The sequence below is a fragment of the Chiroxiphia lanceolata genome, chromosome 10, assembly GCF_009829145.1.
Source record: "Chiroxiphia lanceolata isolate bChiLan1 chromosome 10, bChiLan1.pri, whole genome shotgun sequence".
NCBI classification, from domain to species: Eukaryota; Metazoa; Chordata; class Aves; order Passeriformes; family Pipridae; genus Chiroxiphia; species Chiroxiphia lanceolata.
The window spans coordinates 16,350,295-16,374,167 of record NC_045646.1 but is presented as its reverse complement, the minus strand read 5'-3'; the positions used below and the strand labels follow the sequence as shown (position 1 = coordinate 16,374,167).

Genomic DNA, 23,873 nt, shown 5'->3' with positions numbered 1-23,873 from the left:
ATAATGATTAGTACTGGAAATAACAGAGCAGAAGTGAGAAGGAGCTCTAGCAATGCAAAGAGAAGTGTATGCACATAGTCGAGTCTGTTTGGGCAAGAAGAAGCAAGTTATCTATGCCAGAATAAAACAACCTTGAGAAAACATTATGTAAACCCATTTAATTCAGCAAGCAGGAACAAGGAACTATCAGAGCACAGTCCTTCTGCATTTGACAGACCTGACAATTATGAGAAAGGACAGCACACAAAAACTCCCCTTAGTAAAAATTCACTGCACCCAATACTGACATAACAGAAATAGGAAGTGGCTTTCTACATCTTTCCCTTAGCTCAGACTACTCTTGGGCTGACCTTTCTGATTGAGTTCGGCACACCACAGACTGACCTACTTCAGAGCAAGTGGGTCATGATACAACTTTAAATCAGGAAGCTTAAAACCCACTCTTCTCTGCAAGCATGTTTGAGTCAGAAACACTTGCTTCTTGTTATCCTTAGGATGGTACATTGGCTCAAGAAAAGATTGGCAGAACAGGAAGAACTCATGGTTCTCAAAAGGAAGCTCTTCATTGTAACTGCATTGATTTTGCTTCACATTGTCTGACATAGCTGTCTCCAGCACTGTAGATAAGGGTATATTGCAGTCTTTCAAAGGCTCTTGAATATAGACTGATCAGGTTTATAGTATCTTAACTTTCTGCCACTCCTGGAAGCAGCTGACGTAAGCAAAAATGCACAGGGAACAACTGATATATAAGTTATCTTTCCAGGCTGATATGACCAATGCTTTTCATCTCTGTACATAAGAGCTGATTATTTCATCCTGGATGTATGCCTCAGCACCTAATTTTTCTTTCCAGTTTAGATATCTTTTAACTCCCTGCAGTGTGCATTCTTTAAAGCTGGCCTTTCACAACTCAGATATTTGTGTGCAGTCTTGATATAGTAAAACAATATTAGGGCGTTTAGTTTTGCATCTAAATTTTCCATCTAAAAGCATACACTACTTGCTCATTTCCATGAACTTGAAAAAGAGTTGTATTTCTGCTTAACAATCAAGGTTTAATGGTATGGACATCTTCTCAGTCTGCTGTATCATCAGAATTCCTCCTTGACTAGGCTTCAAGCAGTAAGTCCTGCTCTTCAGTTTTACCTTTTCTGCCTAAAGCCTCCTCAGGTAATCCAACCTGTTCTACAGCTCTGGTTCTGATTTCTCATAAAGACACACCGTTAGTCACTATAAATGTATTTTGCATCCAGGCCTGCCCTGGGTAGCACTCTGGGAAAAGCTTTGTCTCAGCACAGTGTTAGCCCTTCCTCCCCCACCCAGGTGGTCAGCAATTTGTTCTAGTTACTGCACAGGAATGGAGCAAACAAGGCCATTATGTCAGTGCCTCTCTGGGTCACCCTGCACAGCAGGCACAGAGCTTAGAGCGATTGGCTTCTGTCGTGACTCCACTGCTCCATAATCTCCTGCTTACAGAAGCACGGAAAGGAGGTGAAAGCTGAGGCCTGATTTGACTTATTATCTTTGAGTGCCATTATTGCATCTTAATCCCAGGTGATGACAAACTGTGAGGTGTCCATGTTCAGATGGAGATTTACTTCAAGAAAGTGAGGGGAGAAAGTGCTGAATCAACAGGTACTGACATCATGGACCTTTGAAGTCTTTCCACTACCCTCTCCCCTGTTTTGACTGGAGCTGCATTTCCTTTTGTGTCTCATGAATAACCAAAAAAAAAAAAGCTTGCTGGTATAAGATATTGAAAACCTTAAAAAAATGATTGCTCAAGAATAGCACAATTGATTCAATGATGCAAACTCAACCTTGGAGTACAGAATTGAAGAGATGTTTAATATGTGAGTTATAGTGGAACTGCAGACACTCCTCATTTATGTTCTAGAAATGTATTAAACCTTTAAATTTGACCAAAAAAATTAAATGTAGCACTTCTGGTAGGTGTCAAGTAATGCTGAAAGTACCAGAAAGGCTACATGAATTTGTGTTTATGATGAACAAACTAAGGTAATGTAGGAAGCAGTGTCCATGCCATGTTCATTTCCACATCACTTAAGTTAAAACGACAGGAAAACATTTATATTCTGAAGTTATAATCTGTGTGGATACATATCATGGTAAACAAATACAAAAAACTGTTAAGAAACTGGAGACCTTCAAGACTTGGGGTTGTTTAAAGAGTTATTTTTGAATAAGCTTGATCCAAGTAAGTTAATTCAGTTGGAAAGTTGTTTGGGTTATTTTCAATAAAAATATTCCTTATCTCCCTCAAGACTTTCCACATACAAACAAGATAAAAGATTTAAACAAACAAATAGGAATGAAAAGCTCGGAGACCACTTTGTCCCCCCGTTGTGTCCTGAAGTCAGTCTGGAATTGGCCATTGTATTTTATTTCCTGGCTTTCAAAAACCAAAGGACTGTCTTCAAAGTGAAGCTGTAGGGAGCCATAAGGGTGTTTTTGGAAAAGTCACGTATTTTTAAACACTGAGTGGGACTGTCTTCTATTGATCCATTGTCAACAATGCAGGCTGTGAAACTGGTTAAATGACAATATGTTTACTGCTTCTCCCTATTGATGCTCTACCATCATTTCAGCATAGAGCTTGACTCAAATTTTTAGCTCTATCATTATCTTCTAATGATTCTATGTTGGCTATCTCTTTTAAATTACATTTTTTCTTCTGTCTTTGATGAAATGCTTGTCCAGAGAAGGGTGATGGAGCTGGGGAAGCATCTGTAGCACAAATGTGATGAGGAGCAGCTGAGGGAGCTGGGGGGGTTTAGTCTGGAGAGAAAAGGAGGCTCAGGGGAGACCTAACCCCTCTCCACAGTTACCTGAAAGGAGGTTGTAGCCAGATGGGGGTCGGTCTCTTCTCCCAAGTAACAAGTGACAGGACAAGGAAATGGCCTTAAGTTGTGCCAGGGGAAGTTTACATTGGATATTAAGAAAAATTTCTTCACGGAAAGTGTGGTGAAGCATTGGAACAGACAGCCCAGGGAATTGGTGGAATTGCCATCCCTGGAAGCTTTCAAAAGGTGTGTGGGTGTGGCACTTGGGACATGGCTCAGTGGTGAACACGGTGCTGTGAGTTCATGGCTGGACTCAGTGCTTGTAAGGCCTTTTCCAGCCTTAACGATTCTAAACCATATTCTCACACTTGTGCTCCAGCCTTGAGTCTATCTTTTAAGAAATTAAGCTGATTTTTTTGTTTATTATTAGTAGTAGTCTTTGTCTGCTTTCCTTAGCTATGTCTTGACTATTTGCTTTTCCAATAGCTTTCGCTAATTCGCTACGCCGTCACCCCTGGCTCTTTAGCCCTCCGTACTATATATATATATAGATATAGATATAGATATAGATATAGATATGTATTTTTAGTGCACTCTGCTTCTTTCTTTCCTGCGCGCAGCCCCATCACCCCGGCGGGCCCGTGAAGGGCGGGCCCCGTGGGCAGCACAGACGAGCCGGTGGGAAGGGCGGGCCCCGCCCCCGTGCCGGGGCCGCGCATGCGCGGCGGGGCCGTTGCCATGGCAGCGGGGGACGCGCGGGCCGGGCCGGCGGACGATGGGGCTGCGGCGGCTCCTGCTGCGCTACTTCCCGCCGGGTGCGGAGCTGCCGGGCCCGGCCGCGGCTGTGCCGCCTCGCCGGGGCTGGGCCCGCGCCTGGGGAGGCCGTTGGGTGTCGTGCGTGAGGCCGGGGCGGCGCGGGGTGTGCGGGTTCCTCCCCCTGCCGGGGCCGGGCGCGGGCGGGTCGCGCCCCGCAGCCGGAGGGCGTTGAGGTGCGGGTGTTGTGGCGCGGTGAGGGGCTGCCGCCTGGAAGCGGCTCATCGCGGCTGGGGTTAATGATTTACTGCAAAATCACGGCGCTCTTATTAGCATCTGTGGTGGTTTGAAACTCCCAAGAATCTAATTTTTAAGCTCATGCCCCCCCTCCCACAGTTTTCCCCTGTGAGAGGGTTTAGTGATGGTATGGACTTGATATCTTTTTCACCTCATGTGGAGAGTTTTCAGACAAAACACAACCATTCGTTATTGGGGGAAGGGGAAAATACTTACAAAGGTTTATTTACACCCACATATATATTTACATGAAATTAAATTTCTCCTTTTTTTCAATAAAAGTACAAGAAGAAAACTCTGTAACTTCTCAGGCCACAGTTCCTTCATTTCAGTTTTGTTTTTGTGGCACTGGTTAGTGTCCTTCAGTGAGGAGCTTAAAAAGTCAACAGTGATGACGGTAGCTGGCACAAAAAAATGTATACGTGTTATTATTAAAAGGCCTGTTTAGCAAAAAATTTACCACTCTCTACAATTCCCTGAAAGGAGATTGTAGGCAGGTGGGGGTCAGTCTCGTCTCCCAGGCAACTAGTGACAGGATGACACAGTCTTAAGCTGTACCAGAGGAGGTTTAGCTTGGACATTAGGAGGAATTTCCTCATAGAAAGGGTGATTAGACATTAGAATGGGCTGCTCAAGGAGATAGTGGAGTCATTGTCCCTCCATGTGTTTAAGGAAAGACTGGACATGGTCTGGTTGACCATGGCACTGGTGTTCTTTCACAGGTCCATAGTTTGTTCATGGTGCTGTTGGGCCGTGAGTTGGACTCAACGATCTCAGAGGTCTTTTCCAACCTAGTCGATTCTGTGATTCTTACTTTTTTAGTTTATGAATTTCCTGAGCAGAATCACACTTTGAAAAGTGGTACTGCCACTGTCCTCGTCATTTATCCTCAACTTGGGCAGGGGACTCAATGAAGTTTCAGAAGGGAAACACGATGGATATGGCCAGCTCAGGAAGTGAACTGGAATGAGAGATCTTTCTTTCAAATGAAATACTTTTCTTATGAACTTCCTAAAATACAGAGTGTCACAGAAATTCTTCTAAATTGTCGTTTCCCACAGAAAACCAAGGAGCAGTAGAGCCCTATAGTCATCTGTTTCAGAACAGGAATACTTCAGCTCAGTGAAAGTTGCAGAGGTGCCAGTGTGACCCTAGAAATGGAAAGTGCCTTGTGATTTTTCATACATTACTGCACACAGGCTTTTGCAAATGCTGGAATAAATATAACAGGTTTTGTAAAACATGTTTTCCAGGCTTCTTGGGACACCAAACTACAGCACGTATCTTCAGGACAGCTTCCTTAAAAATACACCTGATGAAATGATGCAAAAAGTTGTTGGAAAAAAGGTTCATTTCCAGAATAGAAAATGGCTCATAAATAATATTGTTCAAGTATCTTTTATCATATAAGCACATCAGAGTTGTTCATCACTCTGCTTACTCTCAGTAAGAACAGCTAACCTCCCTCCAGTTCCAAAAGTGCGAATATGTCTCCTGAAGTCAGTGGAGCAGTAAAAGTGTTGCTGTCTACAGCACATTATGAAATTCCAGAAGTATAATTATGACCTGTTTATCACTTTTTTTTTGAAGGAATTATTCTGGAATATGTAGAAGATGGTGAGTCAAAGACCAGACCTATAGATCTTCTTGATCTTAAACCCGAGTAAGTATGATATTATTTCAGATAACAGTACTCTCTACGTTTCACAGCATGTTCATATACCACTCTATTTGACTGTTTTAAACATAATTGAGGTCAGCTATTACATAGAACCTACATGCTCTACTCAGCCAGCTCTGGTAGGAAGAGCTTTAGAAAGATAACAAAAAATGCCACCATTAAATAAAGTGCCAAAATCCGTGGAGTTTATTAGGCAGAAAGGCATGAAGTAATATGATTGTCTTGATACCAACAGTGACATGAAGAGTCCTTGCATGTAAGTGGATAAAATCTAAGGAGTCACTTTGTGAAAGAAATACGTTGTCTGGTGAACAGGAGTATAAACACTGAGAGGATACTAATTTATGGAGATGTTAGAGACCTCCATTTAGAGGACTGATACAGAAAATCCCCTTTAGACTGCAATAGTTTACATACAATCAGAAATGCTTGGCTTTCTTGCTAGGACTAGTTTTAAGAGCACGTTGGTGCTTTGACTGCTGGGTATTGTCAGCTCTTAATTTCTCATTCTGCTGGTGATCAGGAATCAGCAGTTTATCTGATGATATGAAGAGATGATCCAATTCCACAGGCTAGCTGTGAACCACTTCCTGGGGCTCCATGGGCATCAATACAGTGTGGACCACATCATGGTAGTTATCATAACTAAGAGTTACAGAAACAGGCATAGATTTGTGAAGCCACAGGCAGAGATAATTCTAACACTTTCTATGTATAATTTATTTTGTTACTATTTCATGGGCAATTAATTTGGAATTTATTCTAAAAGTGACAGATTGGGACACACGTCTCCCATGTCGGACCTTCTGTGGAAATCCTTTGGAAAAGTTAATTTCTTGCCAAGCTACAATTTTTAGAAATTAAATTTTTCTGTACAACTTTAGTAAGAGAGGGAAGGAAGCATAAAAACCAAGAAAGATTTGTCCATATTTCTTTAAGGCATTACAGAATGAGATAAGCACATAACATTTAATTGCTTACTTCAGTTTCTCTGCAAGTAAATAATATTCTTGGATTTATATTCATAATTATTGCCAGGGGATAAAATCTGGTGAGTTTGTGCTTAGTTTTTTGGGAGGGATTTGTTTTAATTCTTTTCTTGTAATTAGCACAGATGTCACAGCCTTAGTAGAAGAAATTCAAAAAGGGGAACCTCTCATCACAGCTGCCTGCGTGGAACATGTCATACTTTTAGTACAAAGATTGCAGCAGAAGCTGGGGGAAAAAGAGAATCACAAATTCTCTCTTTTTAAGGTCAGAGACATGTTTAAAACAACTTGGAGCATTTTGGGGGGTTTAAGTTGTGGGGCTGTGAGTATGTTTTTCCTGTTGCATATTGTGCTGGAGAGCAAAATTTGGACTTTATGACTGATTTCTTGACTGTTTTCAATCCCCTCTGTGCTGTTCAGAGCAACAGAGTCTGGCCTGGTTTTATGATGAGAATTCCCCCAGAAGGCTGAGAGGTATAACTGTTCCCAGACTGTTTACACAGGGTTATGCACGAGAGTGTGTTTTGAATTGAGAGAAATAAATCTTTTATTTATCAACTAAAAATTTATGGACCAGCAACACCCCTAATTTGTTTAAACAAAACCTGTAAATAGACCCCAAGTAAAATAGCTGTTGGGAAAAGAACAGAGTGTTTTCGTACCCTTCTCTACTTGTTCTTCATTTTGTAAAAATTATGGGGTTTGTGCTATTATTTTGTGAAAGTTATGAGGGTTTTATGCAGTTGTCATTACTAATTCCTGGTTTTCATTACTTTCTTTCACTACTATTTTGTTTGAATATTGATAATTTGATCTTCAGCTTACGGACAGCACTTCAAAAATTATTTCAAACAAGTAAGCTTTTCAAGAGAGCTTACTGAATGATTGGAGAGACCTTTCAGAGCTTCAAATCCAGGATCCAGTCTGTCCCCTCACAGTACACAATTTCTTCCTAATATCTAACCTAAATTCCATGTTCCAATCTGAAATAATTAAATGTTGTATTTTTATTGTGTCAGCAGATGGCAGTGTGTAGCTGTTAAAAATTGCTGGTCAGTGCTATCTTGTGTATTGTTACTTCAAACTGAGAGAGAAAAGGGAGAAGTTTTGTCCAACTAAAAAAAACCCTTACATGTTCCTAGATATAACTTGGGTTCTTTTGACCACCGGTACACATCTGGTTGAGTTCTGCAATGATATGTATATTTAACCTTGAAAACAGAGCTATGTAATAGGGCATCTTAACTTAAAAAAGTTTCTGTTCTCTTTTAAGGGATACTCTCAACTGAGATAATGCCTTGCTTTTCAAAAGCTTTTAAAATTGTTTGTTCATCATAGAGACTGACAAATTCTCAAATGCTTGTTCAAATTTGAGTGCAAATAATGTATTTGAGCTTCTGCATTTGGAAATATAGAGGCAGGCAAATCCAACCAGTGCTGGCCTGTTTCCTTCACTGGAGTAGTTGGAAGTGTGTGAAAAGAACTTCTGTGATGTTTCAGTTTCATTTAAGGCTTGTAAGTGAAACATGAGTATCAGGTGCTCCTGAAATGGATGGGAGTGAGTTTTTTTTTCTTTTCTACCCCGAAGGTGTTCCATCTATTTGCACTGTTTGGAAATGAATGTTTTTTTCCCTGTTGCACTGGAGCATAATCTGAAACAAGTGTCTAAACTCATCTTTTTGTTATTTCCAGTAATTGTGGTGATGGTGGTATGTTAGGTACCCCACAGAGAAACCAGCTTTTGTAACAATTCTCAGGTTTTAAACTATTACATGGCATGGGATGCTGTAGTGATTTACACATTTTTATTTTAGGTTCTGCTGTAGCAGATTTTGCAGAACTGAGGTATATTTTTTTAATATTGTCATTACTGCATCATTTGCATAAGCAATTCTCCCTGACTCAGAGTTATGTGGATGAAGCAATTGCAGCACTGGGCATTGAAAGAACAGAATTAGTCCCATGATCTGAAATTAAATATAAACCTATCTTGTTTTCCTCCCTTTTTTCATAATTTTTGAATATCTTTGTTCAGAGCTGTCTGCATGGAGTCCTAAAAATGTCATGGATCAAATTTCCCTAAATTTCCCTAATTATCCATCCTCATGTACAGATATTTGTATATTGTGGCTGTTTTTAAAAATTGTCATTTCCACATCTTGGTTGGTCATTCCTACTGCTGTAGCTGAAAGTACAACTAATGTTACTTTCTCTAGAGAACAGAAATTGTTGTTTCTGTGACATAAAATATATTTTCTATTTCTCTTTCAGTCCTTCACTTGACCATTTTTATTTCCATTTTGATCAGTCCTTTCTCTTCTGAGTAGAAGATCAATGAGCCTCTTTCATTTTCCTTTTGGAGACAGGCAGCTTGGAAAACTTGAGATAAGGACAATAAGTTGAAGCTCTGGTAACATGTCAGTGATTAAATGGCATTGCTCATAAATCAGTTCTTCATTTTTACGCTACAGAAAAGACCTAGTGAGCCACTGAGGTATTTGTAACATCCTTTTACTTCCCTGTCAGCAATTGCTGTGATTTCTCAGTTTATGATTTTATTACACTTTCTTCTTGAGCAGAGGGCAGGGAATTGTTCAGATGCAAACTGTGTTGTGCAGTAGCCAGTTTATTCAAACACCAGCCTGACTGTATTTTTTGTTTGGTCTATTGGCAGTGTCTGAAACTATTTTCACCTATGTTTAATACACCTCAATATGTATTTTTATGGCTATAGGATCATGAAACATATATACACTCTATTTAAAGGACCTTGTAAGCAATTTTAGAAAACAGTGACCTCCATAACCTACACAGCACAGGTAGACATTAATCTTGAAATGCTCTCTTTGAATTTTGTCTTGCCAAGTATCTTTGTTATGGTTTTTCATGCCTTATCATAATCTCATAGGACATAGATGCAGCTTATATCTATTCTTTCTGGGTTTTATAGCAAAATCACATGCTAGCTAGAAGTAGCTCATATCCTGAAAGACTCAAATACTCAGTTGGATTTCTTGAATCACTTTATAAGACTTAATATTAGTCGGGATTTCTTTCATCAGTGGTCCCAGCAGGCATGGTCTCCTCACTCATTTGTTTTGCCTTTTCAGCTCTGATCTAGGGTTACTTTGCTGGACTCAGAGAAGATGAATTAAAATCAAGCATGGGGAAAAAGGCAGTTAATTTAAATAAAATATAAATTTGAAATAATTTTAAATAAATAGTGTATAATATCTTCACTGATAACCTGATAACACATGGGGAATTTTTTAGTTAGGGATTAATGTATAACAGCTGTAACTGGTAGTCTGACAGGAGGAGGAGAAAAAATTAACCTATTGAATATTTTGAGCAATTTTTTTGTTTTATTTGCATCGAATGTTTTTCCTCTCCCTGCCCCACTTCTGTTTCAGGTGCTTAGAACCCATATATTGCCACTGACTAATGTAGCATTCAACAAATCTGGTTCCCGGTAAGTTGTTTTCAAAGTCAAAATACATAATCACTAATTGAAGTTTTGTATTTGTAAATTAAATGGGAAGAGAACTTCAGCGCTCTTATCTTGCTGCAAAAAGAATTCAGCTGTGCTGCTTATAAACAGCTTCAGGCACAACTGGGGATTATATTTTGGGCCTCTGTGGGAGAAATAATGGGAGATGCAAAAAAGTAGCAGCAGAGATTCAATTTGTGCAATTTTTTTCTTCCAAGGTGATAGTTTGTTGATAATTACCATGTTACAGACAGAAACACCTTTATGACAATAAACTGCATATTGCTAGAAGCTAAGTGAGTCTTTGACATAAACTCGATTGGGACTTTCACTATAGTGGAAGTGTAACTTTCATGTTAATTGATTTCCCTGTTGACATGTGTCTTATCATTTTTTCCTTCATGTCTTGAAAGCAGCAGCTTGCTTTCCAGGTGGAATACGTTCAAGATTAGAAGAAAGGTGTTTTTAGGAATAATATGTTTTAAAGAAAAGAAAAAGAACCTCTATGGTCATTAATCTGTATTTTTGAAAGGAAGAGATTTAGGGTCTGAGACAGTGCTAATTGAAATCTGTGGAAATAACTCATTTGACTGTGCATCAGGACCAGCTGTTTACTGTATTCAGAATTTAATTTCTCTTTACTTTAGCTTTATCACTGGAAGCTATGACAGAACCTGCAAACTATGGGATACAGCATCAGGAGAAGAGCTGCATACACTGGAGGGACACAAAAATGTTGTCTATGCAATAGCTTTCAATAATCCCTATGGGTAAATATATTTCCTCTGAGATACCTCATAATTGCTAATCATGTTATTTTGCAAATACTCTAATATAAAATAGACTATTTCAAACTGAAAGCGTTCAACTTCTGAATTTGTAGAGTTCAACTATAGCTAATCACTGCAGGAAGATACTATTTTATTTGTACATTCAAACACGTTCTCTGCTATAATTTTTTGAAATAAAATTTAGAAATTCTAACCACAAATTTAATTATGTATTCAGTGTTGAAATATATATATATATATAAGTCAGTTTAATATATTGAAGCACAGATTTATTTCAGTAATACCTACAGGATCAGATTGTGTTCTGAATGTTAATCAGAACACATATTTGTATGTGATGTGAGATATAAGTACTTATGACAACCTGTGTTGCTTCAGTTAAGGAGAAAGAAAAGTTCTATCACAACAGAACTGGATTTCTCCATTTGGTATTACACATTCATTATTAGTTAGGACATGATTTAGAAGTTCACAGCTGTTGAGTAATTTTTATAAAATCCACAGGGGGCCGCTGTGTGAATGTCAAATATGAATCTGTGCACCTTTGTTTTCTCCAATAACTTTGCCCTAGGCTGGGATTGCCACCTGTTAGGTGAAGGGAATTACATGTTAGCTGCTTAAGGTTCATTGTCATTTGCTTCCTGAGAAAGCTATCATGTGTGAGAAAACCATTTTGTTTCTCTGCAAAGATAAATTAATTCCTATTTTTCTATTGGATCATGTTACTTCTTTTGCTGTCATATGTCCTATTTATCAGTTAAGCAATCCACAGTTAACATCAGGAAATAAATGTTAAAGACTCGTTCTTACACTGTTTGAGGCTTCATCTCCTTCTTCAATATGAAAAGGAAAACCTAGAACCTGCTTTGTCAATGTTTTATATTCTGATGTTATTCTTCACTTTAAAAAAAACCAGTTAATGAAAATCTTTTGTATGCTTTGTAGAAACTAATGACAAAAATCTGTGCAAAGATCAATAATTAGACTATAAAAGTGGAGAAACAAGATACACACAAGAGAATCTGATCAGAACCGTGAACTACTTTTACATTAAAATTTCATTTAAAAAAGAATTTTTTTTCCTGCTAATCTTTAGGTGTTGATTCAGTGTCCCTTGCTACATTTTCTGGATACCTCAGCTCAGTCTTGCTCTAACTGCAGTTGGTCACACCACTTCCACTGACTTCAGTGAGAGTGGGGTTCGACCTCTGAAATTTGGGTAAACTGCTTATAAAAGGAGTCTATAATGTTTGATAAACAGATGTTATCTGATGAAATGGCGTAACTTATTAATGCACCTGGAAGTGCAGCAGATAACATCATCCCTAAAGTAGTGTAGTCAGCAGTTATGAACACTTCTGTGCTCACAGATAAGCGCAGTGACTCTCTCAGAAACTAATTGTGTCTGCTAATTTTTTCCCTTAATGTAATTTGTGTCTGTGACATCCTGCTCCAGGATCTTGTAGTGTAACAGTCCATACAAGCTTCCATGGCTGGGTATGTTTCTGTGAGTTCTGCTGTCTTTGAAGTCAGTTTTTTTCTAACTAGAAATGATAGGATTTTTTTCCATTTAGTGACAAGATTGCCACTGGATCTTTTGATAAAACCTGCAAACTGTGGAGCACGGAAACAGGAAAATGTTATCATACTTTCAGAGGACATAGTGCAGAAATAGTGAGTAGTGCTGGATATTTCTTATTCCTTTGTTTCCTCACACCATCATTGGTGACTGTGGGTTCCAACTCCCCATGAGCTCCCATTGAAAAGCACAGCTATTCTGCTCCCCCTATTCACAGATTCAGATATTGTTAAAATTTCTGCACTGCAAGAGACAGTTCTTAAGAGAGAGAATGAATCATCATATACATATAAAAATATAAATATTTTTATTTTTACTTTGTTCCAATTTCCCCCAATTGCTAAATGTTAAAACATTGAAAAATATCATAGCATTTGGATTTTTCAGTTTATTGTACATATTTATTGCTTGATTACGTATCACATTTTTTTCTAGCTATCTTGCATTGCCTCTCACATTTGCAGAACTAAATACATAAGAACATCATTGCTTGTCTTCTTGTCTTTCACACGGAGATCTGAATTTCATGTACAGAACCAAGTGGAGTCATAAAGAATGGATTTCTGAAATTCAAACTGTGTTAATTGGGAATATGTGGGATGCTGAAATGTCAAAAATCTATGAAATTAAAACAGTTTAAGCTCAATAATTCTTGGTTTCCTTTCCAATGCACTAGGACCCCTATCAACAACAGCAATAGCTATATAATCACTATTCAATAAAATATTGCTGGACATTGTTTCTGGGAAAAAAAAAGAAGATAATTTAATGTAGATTGTGAGGCCTTAACTAGTGTAAGAAAATGGTGTTTTACCATGGTGCAAGGTGAGTTTTGTTTCAGTGTGCTTTTGATTCTCTGGATAGTGTGAAACAGTTATCCCTTACAATGGAGAACATGTTTGCTTATTGAGAAAGGCTGCAGTGATTTTGCTTCCCCAGATCAGTTAGGTAAATGTTTAAAGGCCTCTCAATTTTTTCTGACTTCTATAGAGGTTAGATTAGACCCAGAGTGTTATGAGTTGTGTCAGCAAGTAATTAGTAGAAGATAATGGCCAGCAGAAAATGATGTGTTTCTCTGAATGAGGCCTGTTTCTGAAAGGCTATTATTGCAGCTGATACATCACTGGCAAGGGCATGTCTATAGTTATTCAGTATTCAAAAACTGAGCTACTGTTTTCCTTTTTTCATGGCACCTCCTATTCTTTATTTGCAGAACAATCATATTGAATAATTACAGAGAATGGGAGGATGACTACATGATTTTTTAATGTGAAAAATGAATTAAGCAAGTTGTTGAGCTTTTGTTCTTGCTTTTTCAAAAATAAATATGATGTTGTGGGGACGCCCTTGGCAAATGACATAGATAATAACACCTGAGAGGATAAGAGTGTGAGTGTACAGAGTGTGTTTGTGGGTACACAAAACTGTTTGGAGGGTCTTTGCCCCAAACTAACCAAGTTAAAGAGGAAGCCTACCAAATGATAGTGTTAGGGAGGACTACCAGTAGGATTGAACTGTAACTGGAGAATATCAAAGAGAATTTTGAGATAAAGAAGTTGAATTTTGAAATAAAAAGAAAGAAGTAGAAGAAGATAAAAGAATCAAGACAAATTATAATGGAGTGGGGGAGACATTGGTTTGGAAACAATTGTTGTCAGTTGTCAAAACCTACTCTGGTGCTTCCATAAGTCACCCTGAGCATCCCAATATCTGCATAGACCACAGGGAGAATAGCTTGTTTTTTGGAGACACCATTAGGAGTCTGCATCCAGCTAGTGGATTGTCAGTATGAGGTTCAACGAGAAGGCCCTGTTACCACCCTGTAATATGTACATATATGAATTTGGATGCCTCTTTCCTGGAACGTGGATCAGGAGATAGTGGGAAGTGGCATGAATTCAGCTAAAGCTGGAGCACTTGTGTCCCTTGGGGCAGGTGTGTGGGTACTTGGGGGACACATACTCCTAGGAAAGGATGTGCTTGCAACCCACACATACTGTGAGAGAGGATGAGTGTGCGTGCAAAAGTGTGTGTGTGATTAAAACCTCTTTGGAGTTAGAGGAGGAGGTTTAAAAATTTCCAACTGTTTATTAAGATTGCATAAGCTTATCTATTTCATTATAGATACTGATACTGAAGACATAGTTCTCTGCCAGTTAATTATGTGCTGTTAATAAATTAACAAACTCCTTCAGTCCTGGTTTTCATTAAAACTTTGTGAATTAAATAGTTTTTCCTTGCAACAAAAATGAAACAGGCTCAGAAAACAATACAGGAAAACTTCCAGTAAGTCTTTAGTGTATTGCTGTTGCAAAGCAGCCAAGTAGTCCACTTGATTTGGGTAGTCATTGAGAGTTATGTGATAGGGACTTGTTGCCCCTCTAGTGAGCTGCTGGAAGAACTCTGTAATTTTTCTGTATGCTATAAAATATTGTCAGACTTTTTTTAAAACTATTAATCTTGACCCCTTGTTTTTGGCAAAATATATATAAATAGACTCCCACTTTTTCTATCCAATGTTTTTTGCTACAGGTATGTTTATCTTTTAATCTTCAAAGCACATTGGTGGCAACTGGAAGTATGGATACCACTGCCAAATTATGGGACATAGAGAAAGGAGAAGAAGTAGCAACTTTAAGAGTATGTTTGCCATATGTTTTTAAAGGTGTTCCTTGCTTTCTTAGTTTTCCAACTGAGGTGAATAACATTACAGCAGTTTCAAAACTCGCTTAGTTTCTTTTACCACGTGGTCCCACAGTGACTGCAGTTACAAAACAGAGTAAGAAGACTTGAATGGAATGAGAAAGCTTTGGTATTTTATAGAAAGCCCTATTTATCAAAAGACATTTTCTAATTTCAGTGATGTTCCTGCTATAGATTAGAATGCCCTCATTAAAACATGTTGCTATCCTATAAATTGTGATTTCCTCTGTATGGATCTTCCTGTGAACATCAGCAGAGGACAGGCATCCACTTACCTCTAGATTTTCATCTCTCTTTGCTCTACATGGCTTGCTGGGATTCCACAGGTTTAGATTGGCTTCTGCTGTTTCAATGCATTTCTCTTGTGTAAATCCTAAATAATATAGTGAGTAAGCTTCCTGCTAAAGGGGTGTGCCTGCTTTTTTGCACTTGTTGGGATATTGGCTATTCCAAGTTGGGCAGGTATTTCTGTCAAAATTGTGATATACTGGACCAGACAGTAAATAAAACATTGATGAGTTATAGAAAAAATCCTACATATTAAACTATATTAATGGTAAAGTCATAATTTGTATTCTTATACTCCTTTTTAAAAATCCTCTCAGGGGCACTCAGCAGAAATTATTGCACTCTCTTTCAACACCACTGGAGATAAGATTATCACTGGCTCCTTTGACCATACAGTAGCAGTATGGGATGTTGGCACTGGCAGGTACTAAAGCATTAATAAATATAGTTTTACTTTGCATGCTTTCAGGACAAATGAAACAGACAGTGTTAAGCTACAAATTACAGACCGCATATTTCATTTAGAGTATATGTTCCTTCATCTTGTCATTTGTTACTTTTTGTTCTTCTGAAAAGGAATGCTGCTCATGAATTGCTTTAGTATGTGTTTTTTGTTTTAAATTTCCATCTTATGAGCATTAAGGAGGCAGAAAGAATGAACAGATCCTGCGCTTGTTCCTCATGAATTCTCCAAACGGGAAAATATTTTATGCACATGGAAACTCCTGGTTTGGAAGGTCTCGAGAATTTCTAGATGGAACAGACTGTTTAAGTAGAAACAAAGTATATTTTATGTCGTAGAAAATTCGTCTGGTTACATTGTCTTAAAAAACTATAGATGTTGCAGTCAGAAAGATTATGAGTAAATCATACTTTGCTGTATAGAGATTCAGGTAGAGTTGCAAAAATCTTCTATGTGAGATTGTGTGTGCGTGTTTTTCACCATATGAAATATATCAGAAACACTGCTTTCCAAATTTGAGCTTGAACTTGGAGTTTCTTCTAATTTTGCTGGCTGACTCTGATAAGCACATGTGTTCCTCAATTTTATTCTGGGTGAGTATCCCATTTTGTCCTGAGGGAACTTGATGTAGGGACAAGAAATCTGAACAAGATTCAATATTTTCTTCAGAAAAAGGTTAAAGTAAAAAGACAAAAACAAGGAGAAAGGGGGAACCTGCTTTTTAAATACTGGTCTATATTTAATCAGTAATTTCTCCCTGGCAAATACAGTTGGCTATAGTTCAGTTGAAGGTGTCTGCAAAGCTTCATTTGGCAAATCAACAGCTTGTACCAGGGGTCAGGGTGCTGAGGCATAAACAGTTTCTTATTTGTAGTTACGGTCAAATACAAGAGCATCTATATACTAAATTTCACTGGAAACTGAAAACTAAAGAAGTATTATCATGGCTGAAGCTGATTTTTTTTTTTAATAAGTAAATGGAATTTTTTATGGCACTTGTGTTCTTTCTAATTGTGTATCTCATAGATAGTGGTTTCTGTGAGATGTTCCACACCTTGCTTTTTGTTCTGTTTATTGATTGGATCCTTATGTTGAAGCTTGAAGCCTATCCTGACTTCTTTAAAATTGTAAATTAAACCTTTTAAATTTTAATTTAAAACTTTTTTCTTTATTAGGTATTTGGGCATTAGGTATTACAATAACAGTAGTTAAATAGCAGAGCAAGTAATTTGTTTATAAAAGTAAGAAGTTTTCCTCTCTTGTTATCTGCTTGTTGGTTTTTTATTTTACTGTAAGAAGTTCTACATGAATACAAGTGTGGGCCTCACAGTGTTAAAAAGTAAAGTCTATAAAATAATCTGAGTATAATCAAGTTTTTGTTATCATAAACAAATAGAAAATTCAGTTGCTCAGGAGATTGCTTTGCTGTTTTTTTAGCATATATATTAATTTAGCTACCCTTATATATCTTACGCAATGAATAAAAACATTTCAGTCACTTAAACTAATTTAGTTGTTTTCCTAGTCATTAGTTCATCCATTATTTAAAGCGTGTTTCTATTAATGATACAGTGATATTAGCACTGTGATAATAACCCAATTTACTAATCCTTTAATACATATATATCTCAATCTTTTTTAGGCTTCCTTGCCTTATAGGCCATTAATTCTTAGGAAGCAATAGCAGCTAATTGTAACCTCTCTGTTCTGATAAAGCTGAAGAATTTAATGTAGCCAGTCTTGTGCAGCAAGAAGTTTAGGATTAATGAGGATTAGAAATCATATTTCAGTTTGGCCTTCATTTGCCTGTTATTTGGGAACATGCTCATATTAAGCACCTGATTAAGTTCTATTTGATCTTCAGTGGATTTTATAAAAGGTTTAGATTACACGAAGTTAAAAGATGTACTGTTTACAGTTCATTGAAGTAGGATAATGGGATAGTAATGTGGAAAAACTTGCTGTAAATGTTGAAGAATCCAAGGAATTTGTCTCTGATACCGGAAAGTCATTGCATTTCATTGGAAATACATTCACTAAAATAGTTTTGAGAGAGAAGGGAGGACTTTTCCATTTTATTCCTTACTGCCTCTTTTTATCAAAGATAGAAAATGGAGTTGATGTAGTGGAAGAATCCTAAATGAACTGTACCACTCCATTTAATTGCTTTAATGGATAAAATGGTGAAGACGTACACCTTAACTATAGCATTTTATAAACTTACTGATAATTTCTATGTATATATCAAAATACACACTATAAATGTAAATTACCTTTTTTTTCTGTAGGAGGTTACATACTTTAATAGGTCACCGAGGAGAGATTAGCAGTGCCCAGTTCAACTGGGACTGTTCTCTCATTGTCACTGGATCAATGGACAAAACATGCATGGTAAGAATGTTGAGTATATACTGAATGCAGCTACATGACACATAAAAATATGTATATATTTTAAATAAAAGAGCATTATTTTAAACTAGTACATGTAATTAAAAATTTATAACTAAATGTATGCTTATTCATTTCAGTGAAGTCCAGTTAAGTCTTGTTTAATCAATACACTGAAATAAAAAAATGTATAGGACTTTATTAAACTAACTAACCGGTGACTCTTTATTGATTTATATCCAGTTTTTATGTTAATACATGTCAGATATCAGAAACGGCCTCTATGTACTGCTTTATCAAACAATTAGGTACCTATCAAGTAAATTAGTCAAAGTAAGCAAAAAAATTACCCTTATTTATCTGTGCAGCTGTGGAATGCTGTGACTGGGGCACATCTGGCAACTCTGGCAGGTCACAGGGATGAGGTCCTGGATGTGTGCTTTGATTACACTGGCCAGCGCATTGCAACCGCCTCTGCCGACGGTGAGTGCAGTGACTGGGCTGCTGCAAGAATTCACCCGTGCCATTGGTTTTGCTCTGAGTGTAGCTTGATGGAAGAGGAGTATTTGATTCAGAGCTATAGGTCGAGCAATGTTTGTTCTATTCTAGAAAGTTTGGCATTAAACTTAAGCAGTTTTCTCCAGTGAAAATGTTCTTATTTTTACTTTAATCAGCTCAGTGTGTCTTTCCCCTTTAACTTCAAACTTGGAAGGAAATGTTTCACTTGGGGCTGGAAATATGTTTTAAATATGTAGGTAAATAGCTTTAGAGGGGGTTGATTTTTATGACTCAAATTTAGGCTTAAATGAAAATAGTTGGAATTTTACTGGTGGATTTACTACCAGGCTTTCCAAATGCACAGGAAGAGAATACTCAATACAGAGGTAGTGAAAGAAGCAATTCTGGTTTGCTATTGGTATGCAGAAGTTTTACATGCTCATTATTTTTTTAGGAATTGCAATAAATAGTTTTTTGTATTTACCTGCTCAGTTATTTATATTACAGTGCATAATGACAATACCATATTATTTTTACATATATAAGGGCTTTGATTTGCACTTCCAGAAACAGGATACCAGAGTGAATGGGGGGCATTATTTTGGATATGTTTTGCTGTAGTTGTTATATTCAGACAAAAGACAATGTAAAAAGTTTCCTGAAATTTAATCAATAGCTTATTAAGTATAATGAATAGCTTATTTAATAAAATGAGTATCTGAAATACAATGAAAGCTTTCTAGATACAGTGTACATGCTTTCTAAAATTACAGACTTCAGTAGTCTGGACATTTGTATTTGCATTTTAGAAGTTTTCCAGGAGAATCCGTTTCTGGTCAGGAAAGGAAGTCAGGCTTTTCCAAACAGATTACAGATCCTTTTTAATAGACTTTACCCTTGGAGGAAGCTCTATGAAGATTGCCTTCTATTTCTTTTGAAATGAAGCCTGAGGATGAGTTCCTTCTGACCTCATTGAAAAGTTCTTATTGAAATGCATGCTTAAGCATAACAGTCACATATGGCTCCCCATCTACTGCAACAGGATCAGCAAGAGTCTATGATGCACAAACACAAAAGTGCATTGCAAAGCTAGAAGGTCATGAAGGTGAAATTTCCAAGGTAAGTTGTCTGTGGTTTGCACCTTTTTTTATTTCACTATGCGTGACATCCAGTCCACCAGTTACTCCATGACACAGAAATACTGTTAAAGCATGTGGGGATATAGTAATTATTATTTAAAATTGAGAGGTCTGGCTAAGAAGTTATCTTTACTAAAAGAACATTCCTTTTAGCTAAAAGCTATCAGTCAGTGACTGTTTACCAGTTCCCCACTTCTGAGCTAAGATAGCCCTGGGGTTGCTACTTCTATAGGCTCCAAGAGCCACCTCTACATTGTCATGTTATTTACTATTTTATTCCTTAGAATTTTGGCAGCTACTTAAGAAGTCCATCCCTCCTAGGGACAGATATCTGACTTTTTTAACATTGAAATTACTTGTTTTCCTTTGCTTTTTCCTTTTGCTGAAACAGTTTACAGGTTGGGTCACCCCAGTCACTTGGCAGGGAATGGGGGAGCAGAGAGGGAGATGCTGTCCAAGTGTTCTCTCAATATGATCAGAGTTAATAGAGCTTCTGTCTGACCTGTCCTAGATTGTATCTGTGTTATTACACCCTTGGAGTCCCAGATTCTCTGACAGAATAAGCACCATGTTTTTACTCTCTTGTTGACATCTTAAGGCTATTGTCTCTCAGGCTCTTACCATCACCCTTCTTCCTTACATCTACCAGATATGTTCCTGCTTACTCTTTTTCATTTCTCTGCACACTTGATTTATGGAATGGCAAAAAACATTTCTGTGGATAAATACATGGAGAGTCTTATTTTCAAAAGTGCTTAAGGGACTTGGAAGTATAAAGCCTTTTTCAAAAATCATTTGGTCATGAGGAGTGTGCTCACATGCTTTGCTGGAAGTCTTATCTGGCTCAATTTTGAACACCAAAGTTCTGTTCCAAATACATTTAGTTGCTTCCAACATTGTACATATTTTTTGAACTTTGTTATTTATTACTTGCAACTTTTTGTTATTCTTTCAAATTGATAGTTCTCACTAGCTTCAAAGCTAGAAAGCTAGGTCTGTGCTGCTTTCTTTGGATGTATTTTGAAATTGAAACATTAGTATTTTGAAACTTAGTGAACGGAACCCACCTTCTTTCATTTTATTGTTTTGTCTATTCTAATCACTCTGCTGAGAGAATATTCAGTTCAGAAAGGCTGGTATTTCCTCTTTTACTATAGTCACTGCAGTATTTCACACTCAGATCCACTGGGTACACTTGGGATACCTGCTGACGTGTGAGTGGGTTAAAGACAGCTTCCATCATAGTCCTTAGTGCCGACAGGATTGCTTTGCTGAAAGTGAGAATCTGCTCATCTGGGAGCATGTTGAAAAGTCCATGTGTTTCTGTAGATATTCTGGGTAGCTGTGACCACTTGGGAAGGTCATTACTTGGAAATTGGATTTCTAGGGAGCAGATATTTTGCCCTCAGTGATTAAGCAATTTTGCAATATATAATAAGCTGGTATTGTCTGGTTAGTGCTAGAAAAATATATCTGATTATCTGGAAATGCATGCAGTTTTGGCAATGAATGTTTAACAAATATGAAGACATACTAGAAAATTAATTGCTTTCAGTGCAAATTCTGATACTATAGAGGTATATGTTATTTAATGTAGAACTCTATAAAATATGTATAAATTTTACATTGGAATAATGATAACATTTAAATAAAGTCACTACAGTTGTGGATCAGTTGTCACTTTGGGGCTTGCTATTCTGAAGTTTTGATCCTATGGTAAGGTCATTGTTTATAGACCTTTGTAAATCCACAGTTTTCAGCCAGAGAAGTTTGCCAATGTCACTCTAGTGGAATACTATCCTGAATTTTAGCTGAAAAGCTGAATGCAACAGTTTTTCATTTCTATTTTCATCTTTTAATCACTAGATACACTTCCTTCTCTAGGCATATTGACTTGCTAAGTAACAAAACTCATTTCTGTGTTTTTAAAGGTATGTTTCAACCCTAAAGGCAACTTTATACTGACAGCCAGTTCTGACAAAACAGCTCGACTCTGGGATGCTGCTACTGGACACTGCCTTCAGATATTAGAGGGTCATACTGATGAGATATTCTCCTGTGCTTTCAACTATGAAGGGGATACAATTATTACAGGTAACTAATACATTCCATTTTTTAATTTCTTTTTGAGAGACATTTGAAATCTTGTTATGGGAAAAAAAAAAGTTTGAAAACTTTAGTAGGGCCATGAGCCAAATGCAGATACCAGTAGTGACTTACAATATAGTCAAGAAAATCTAGAAACTCACTTTAGAACTGAGGTTTAAGTGAAAATGGCCATGAACAAATTCGTGTAAAGGCATGGGCATACTCTCCCATCTCTCCTATGACCTATACTAGCACCAGAGCAGGGACTATGCCATTTTCTCACAGTGCACTGCTGTGAAGGAGATGTGGATAAACAAAAGGCAAAGGTTTATAAATGGGAGCACACCTTTTGTGTATTTGGCACTGAACTCTGGTCAGGTGTTCTTCATTTTAGGAAAAAGTCATGGGAGCAGGAAAAGACATGAACAGTCAGGTTGCTTCAGTCATTTGACTGAACAACCAAAATATGGGATGCAGGATGACCTCAGCTGAAAATATTGCTCTAGACCTTGCTGCCTGTTGCCAGTCATGGACAGGAAAATATTTATGTGGTTCCTCAGCATTCTGGGTACATTGTTGATGTAGGTGATAACAAAAATGGATAGACTGTGTGATACAGATAAATGATTCCTTCACAATGTGTGTCTATTACTAGGGAGCAAGGATAACTCCTGTTGCATATGGCACTGACTGAAGAGAAGGAACGATACAGTTCGGTACCTGACTACTCTGTAGTTCCAGAGACAATAAACTCAGCCTTGGAGATCTGTTTTCTTTTACTCTCTTTGTTCACCTTCTGCTGAAGTAGAACAGTTACCAAGATTTGATAGGTTTCACTTAGAAGTCTGTTAGATATGGAATTGTGGAATCAGAGAAGTTGGAAGGGACCGCTGGAGATCTAGTACAACACTCCTGCCCTACTCAGCGCCCTGTCAACCAAGCAGGCTGCCCAGGACTGACATGGTGTTGAAATCTCCAAGGATGGAGGCTCCACAGTTTCTCTAGACAACAGTGGAATAGTTTCTTGTGTTTCAGTTTGTGCATGTTGCCCCTTCACTGAGCACCAGAAGAGTCTGGTCTGTTATCTCAGTCACCTGAGAGAAATCATGATTAGTGTGAATGAATGCAGTAGGATGGCTCCATTTCTTTAGGTGTCATTTTTAACTTGTAAACTTTTTAATAAAAAAGAAATACAGCATTATAATACTCACAGGTGTGAAAGGAGTGTTGGTGTACACTTGCTTGGAATACTTTTGTATTATTTTTTTTGTGTGTGTAATAAAATACTGAGTTAAAATACCAGTTTGCTACTTGCAATACAATGTCCCATTAATATTTCTGGAGAAAACCAGCAACCATTTGGGAGCTGCATTGCTCTCAACTTATTGCATGCATGCTGTAGTTAAACTCCCCACTCATACTTGCCCACACCTTTCCATTCCTTCCATTCCTTTCTGCTCAGCCCTCATTCTCGCATTTTGACCCGAGATAAAAGAAAACAATTATCAGTGGTGACTCCAGCTTTGAATTGTGGCCCAGATATTAAGTTCAGCATCAAGAAACTCTCCGTAGCAAAGCTTTGAAGTCAAGGATTATGATATAAACTGAGAAGTGGATGAGAAACACCTGCAAGTTATTTACAACCAAGTTATTTACAATGAGCTCCTACCCAGGCTTACCTCATTCCAGCAATTGGCAATAGGCTTCACCTGTGCACAGCTCTTCCCACTATAGGCTTCACCTGTGCACAGCTCTTCCCACTATAGGCTTCACCTGTTCAGAGCTCTTCCCACTTCATAACAGAGCACCTGGAACTGCAGGTGCTCTTGTAGGGGAGTGGTGAAGGAGCAGAACTGAGTGATCTTTTCCAGCAGACTTGGAAGAGGAGGCAAAGAGGGTAGGATCATGCAAACGGTGTG

General features: G+C 37.7%; 1 protein-coding gene across 3 annotated transcripts; it reads left to right on the top strand.

The window, feature by feature from the left end:
* Positions 1–3,551: 3,551 nt before the first annotated feature.
* On the top strand, positions 3,552–23,164 carry DAW1 (dynein assembly factor with WD repeats 1). Of its 3 annotated transcripts, none has more exons than XM_032698222.1 (13): positions 3,552–3,622; positions 5,448–5,520; positions 6,648–6,792; positions 9,941–9,999; positions 10,665–10,787; positions 12,383–12,482; positions 14,920–15,027; positions 15,696–15,802; positions 18,130–18,232; positions 18,598–18,712; positions 19,770–19,846; positions 21,798–21,960; positions 22,610–23,164. In XM_032698222.1, the coding sequence occupies exons 1-13, from the start codon at positions 3,583–3,585 to the stop codon at positions 22,642–22,644; spliced, it is 1,248 nt and encodes a 415-aa protein (XP_032554113.1). In that variant the 5' UTR covers positions 3,552–3,582; the 3' UTR covers positions 22,645–23,164. The 3 variants fall into 3 exon arrangements, with proteins under 3 accessions (XP_032554113.1, XP_032554115.1, XP_032554114.1); XM_032698223.1 differs by lacking the exon at positions 3,552–3,622 and adding an exon at positions 4,419–5,021; XM_032698224.1 differs by lacking the exons at positions 19,770–19,846; positions 21,798–21,960; positions 22,610–23,164 and adding an exon at positions 19,537–19,762.
* Positions 23,165–23,873: the final 709 nt, after the last annotated feature.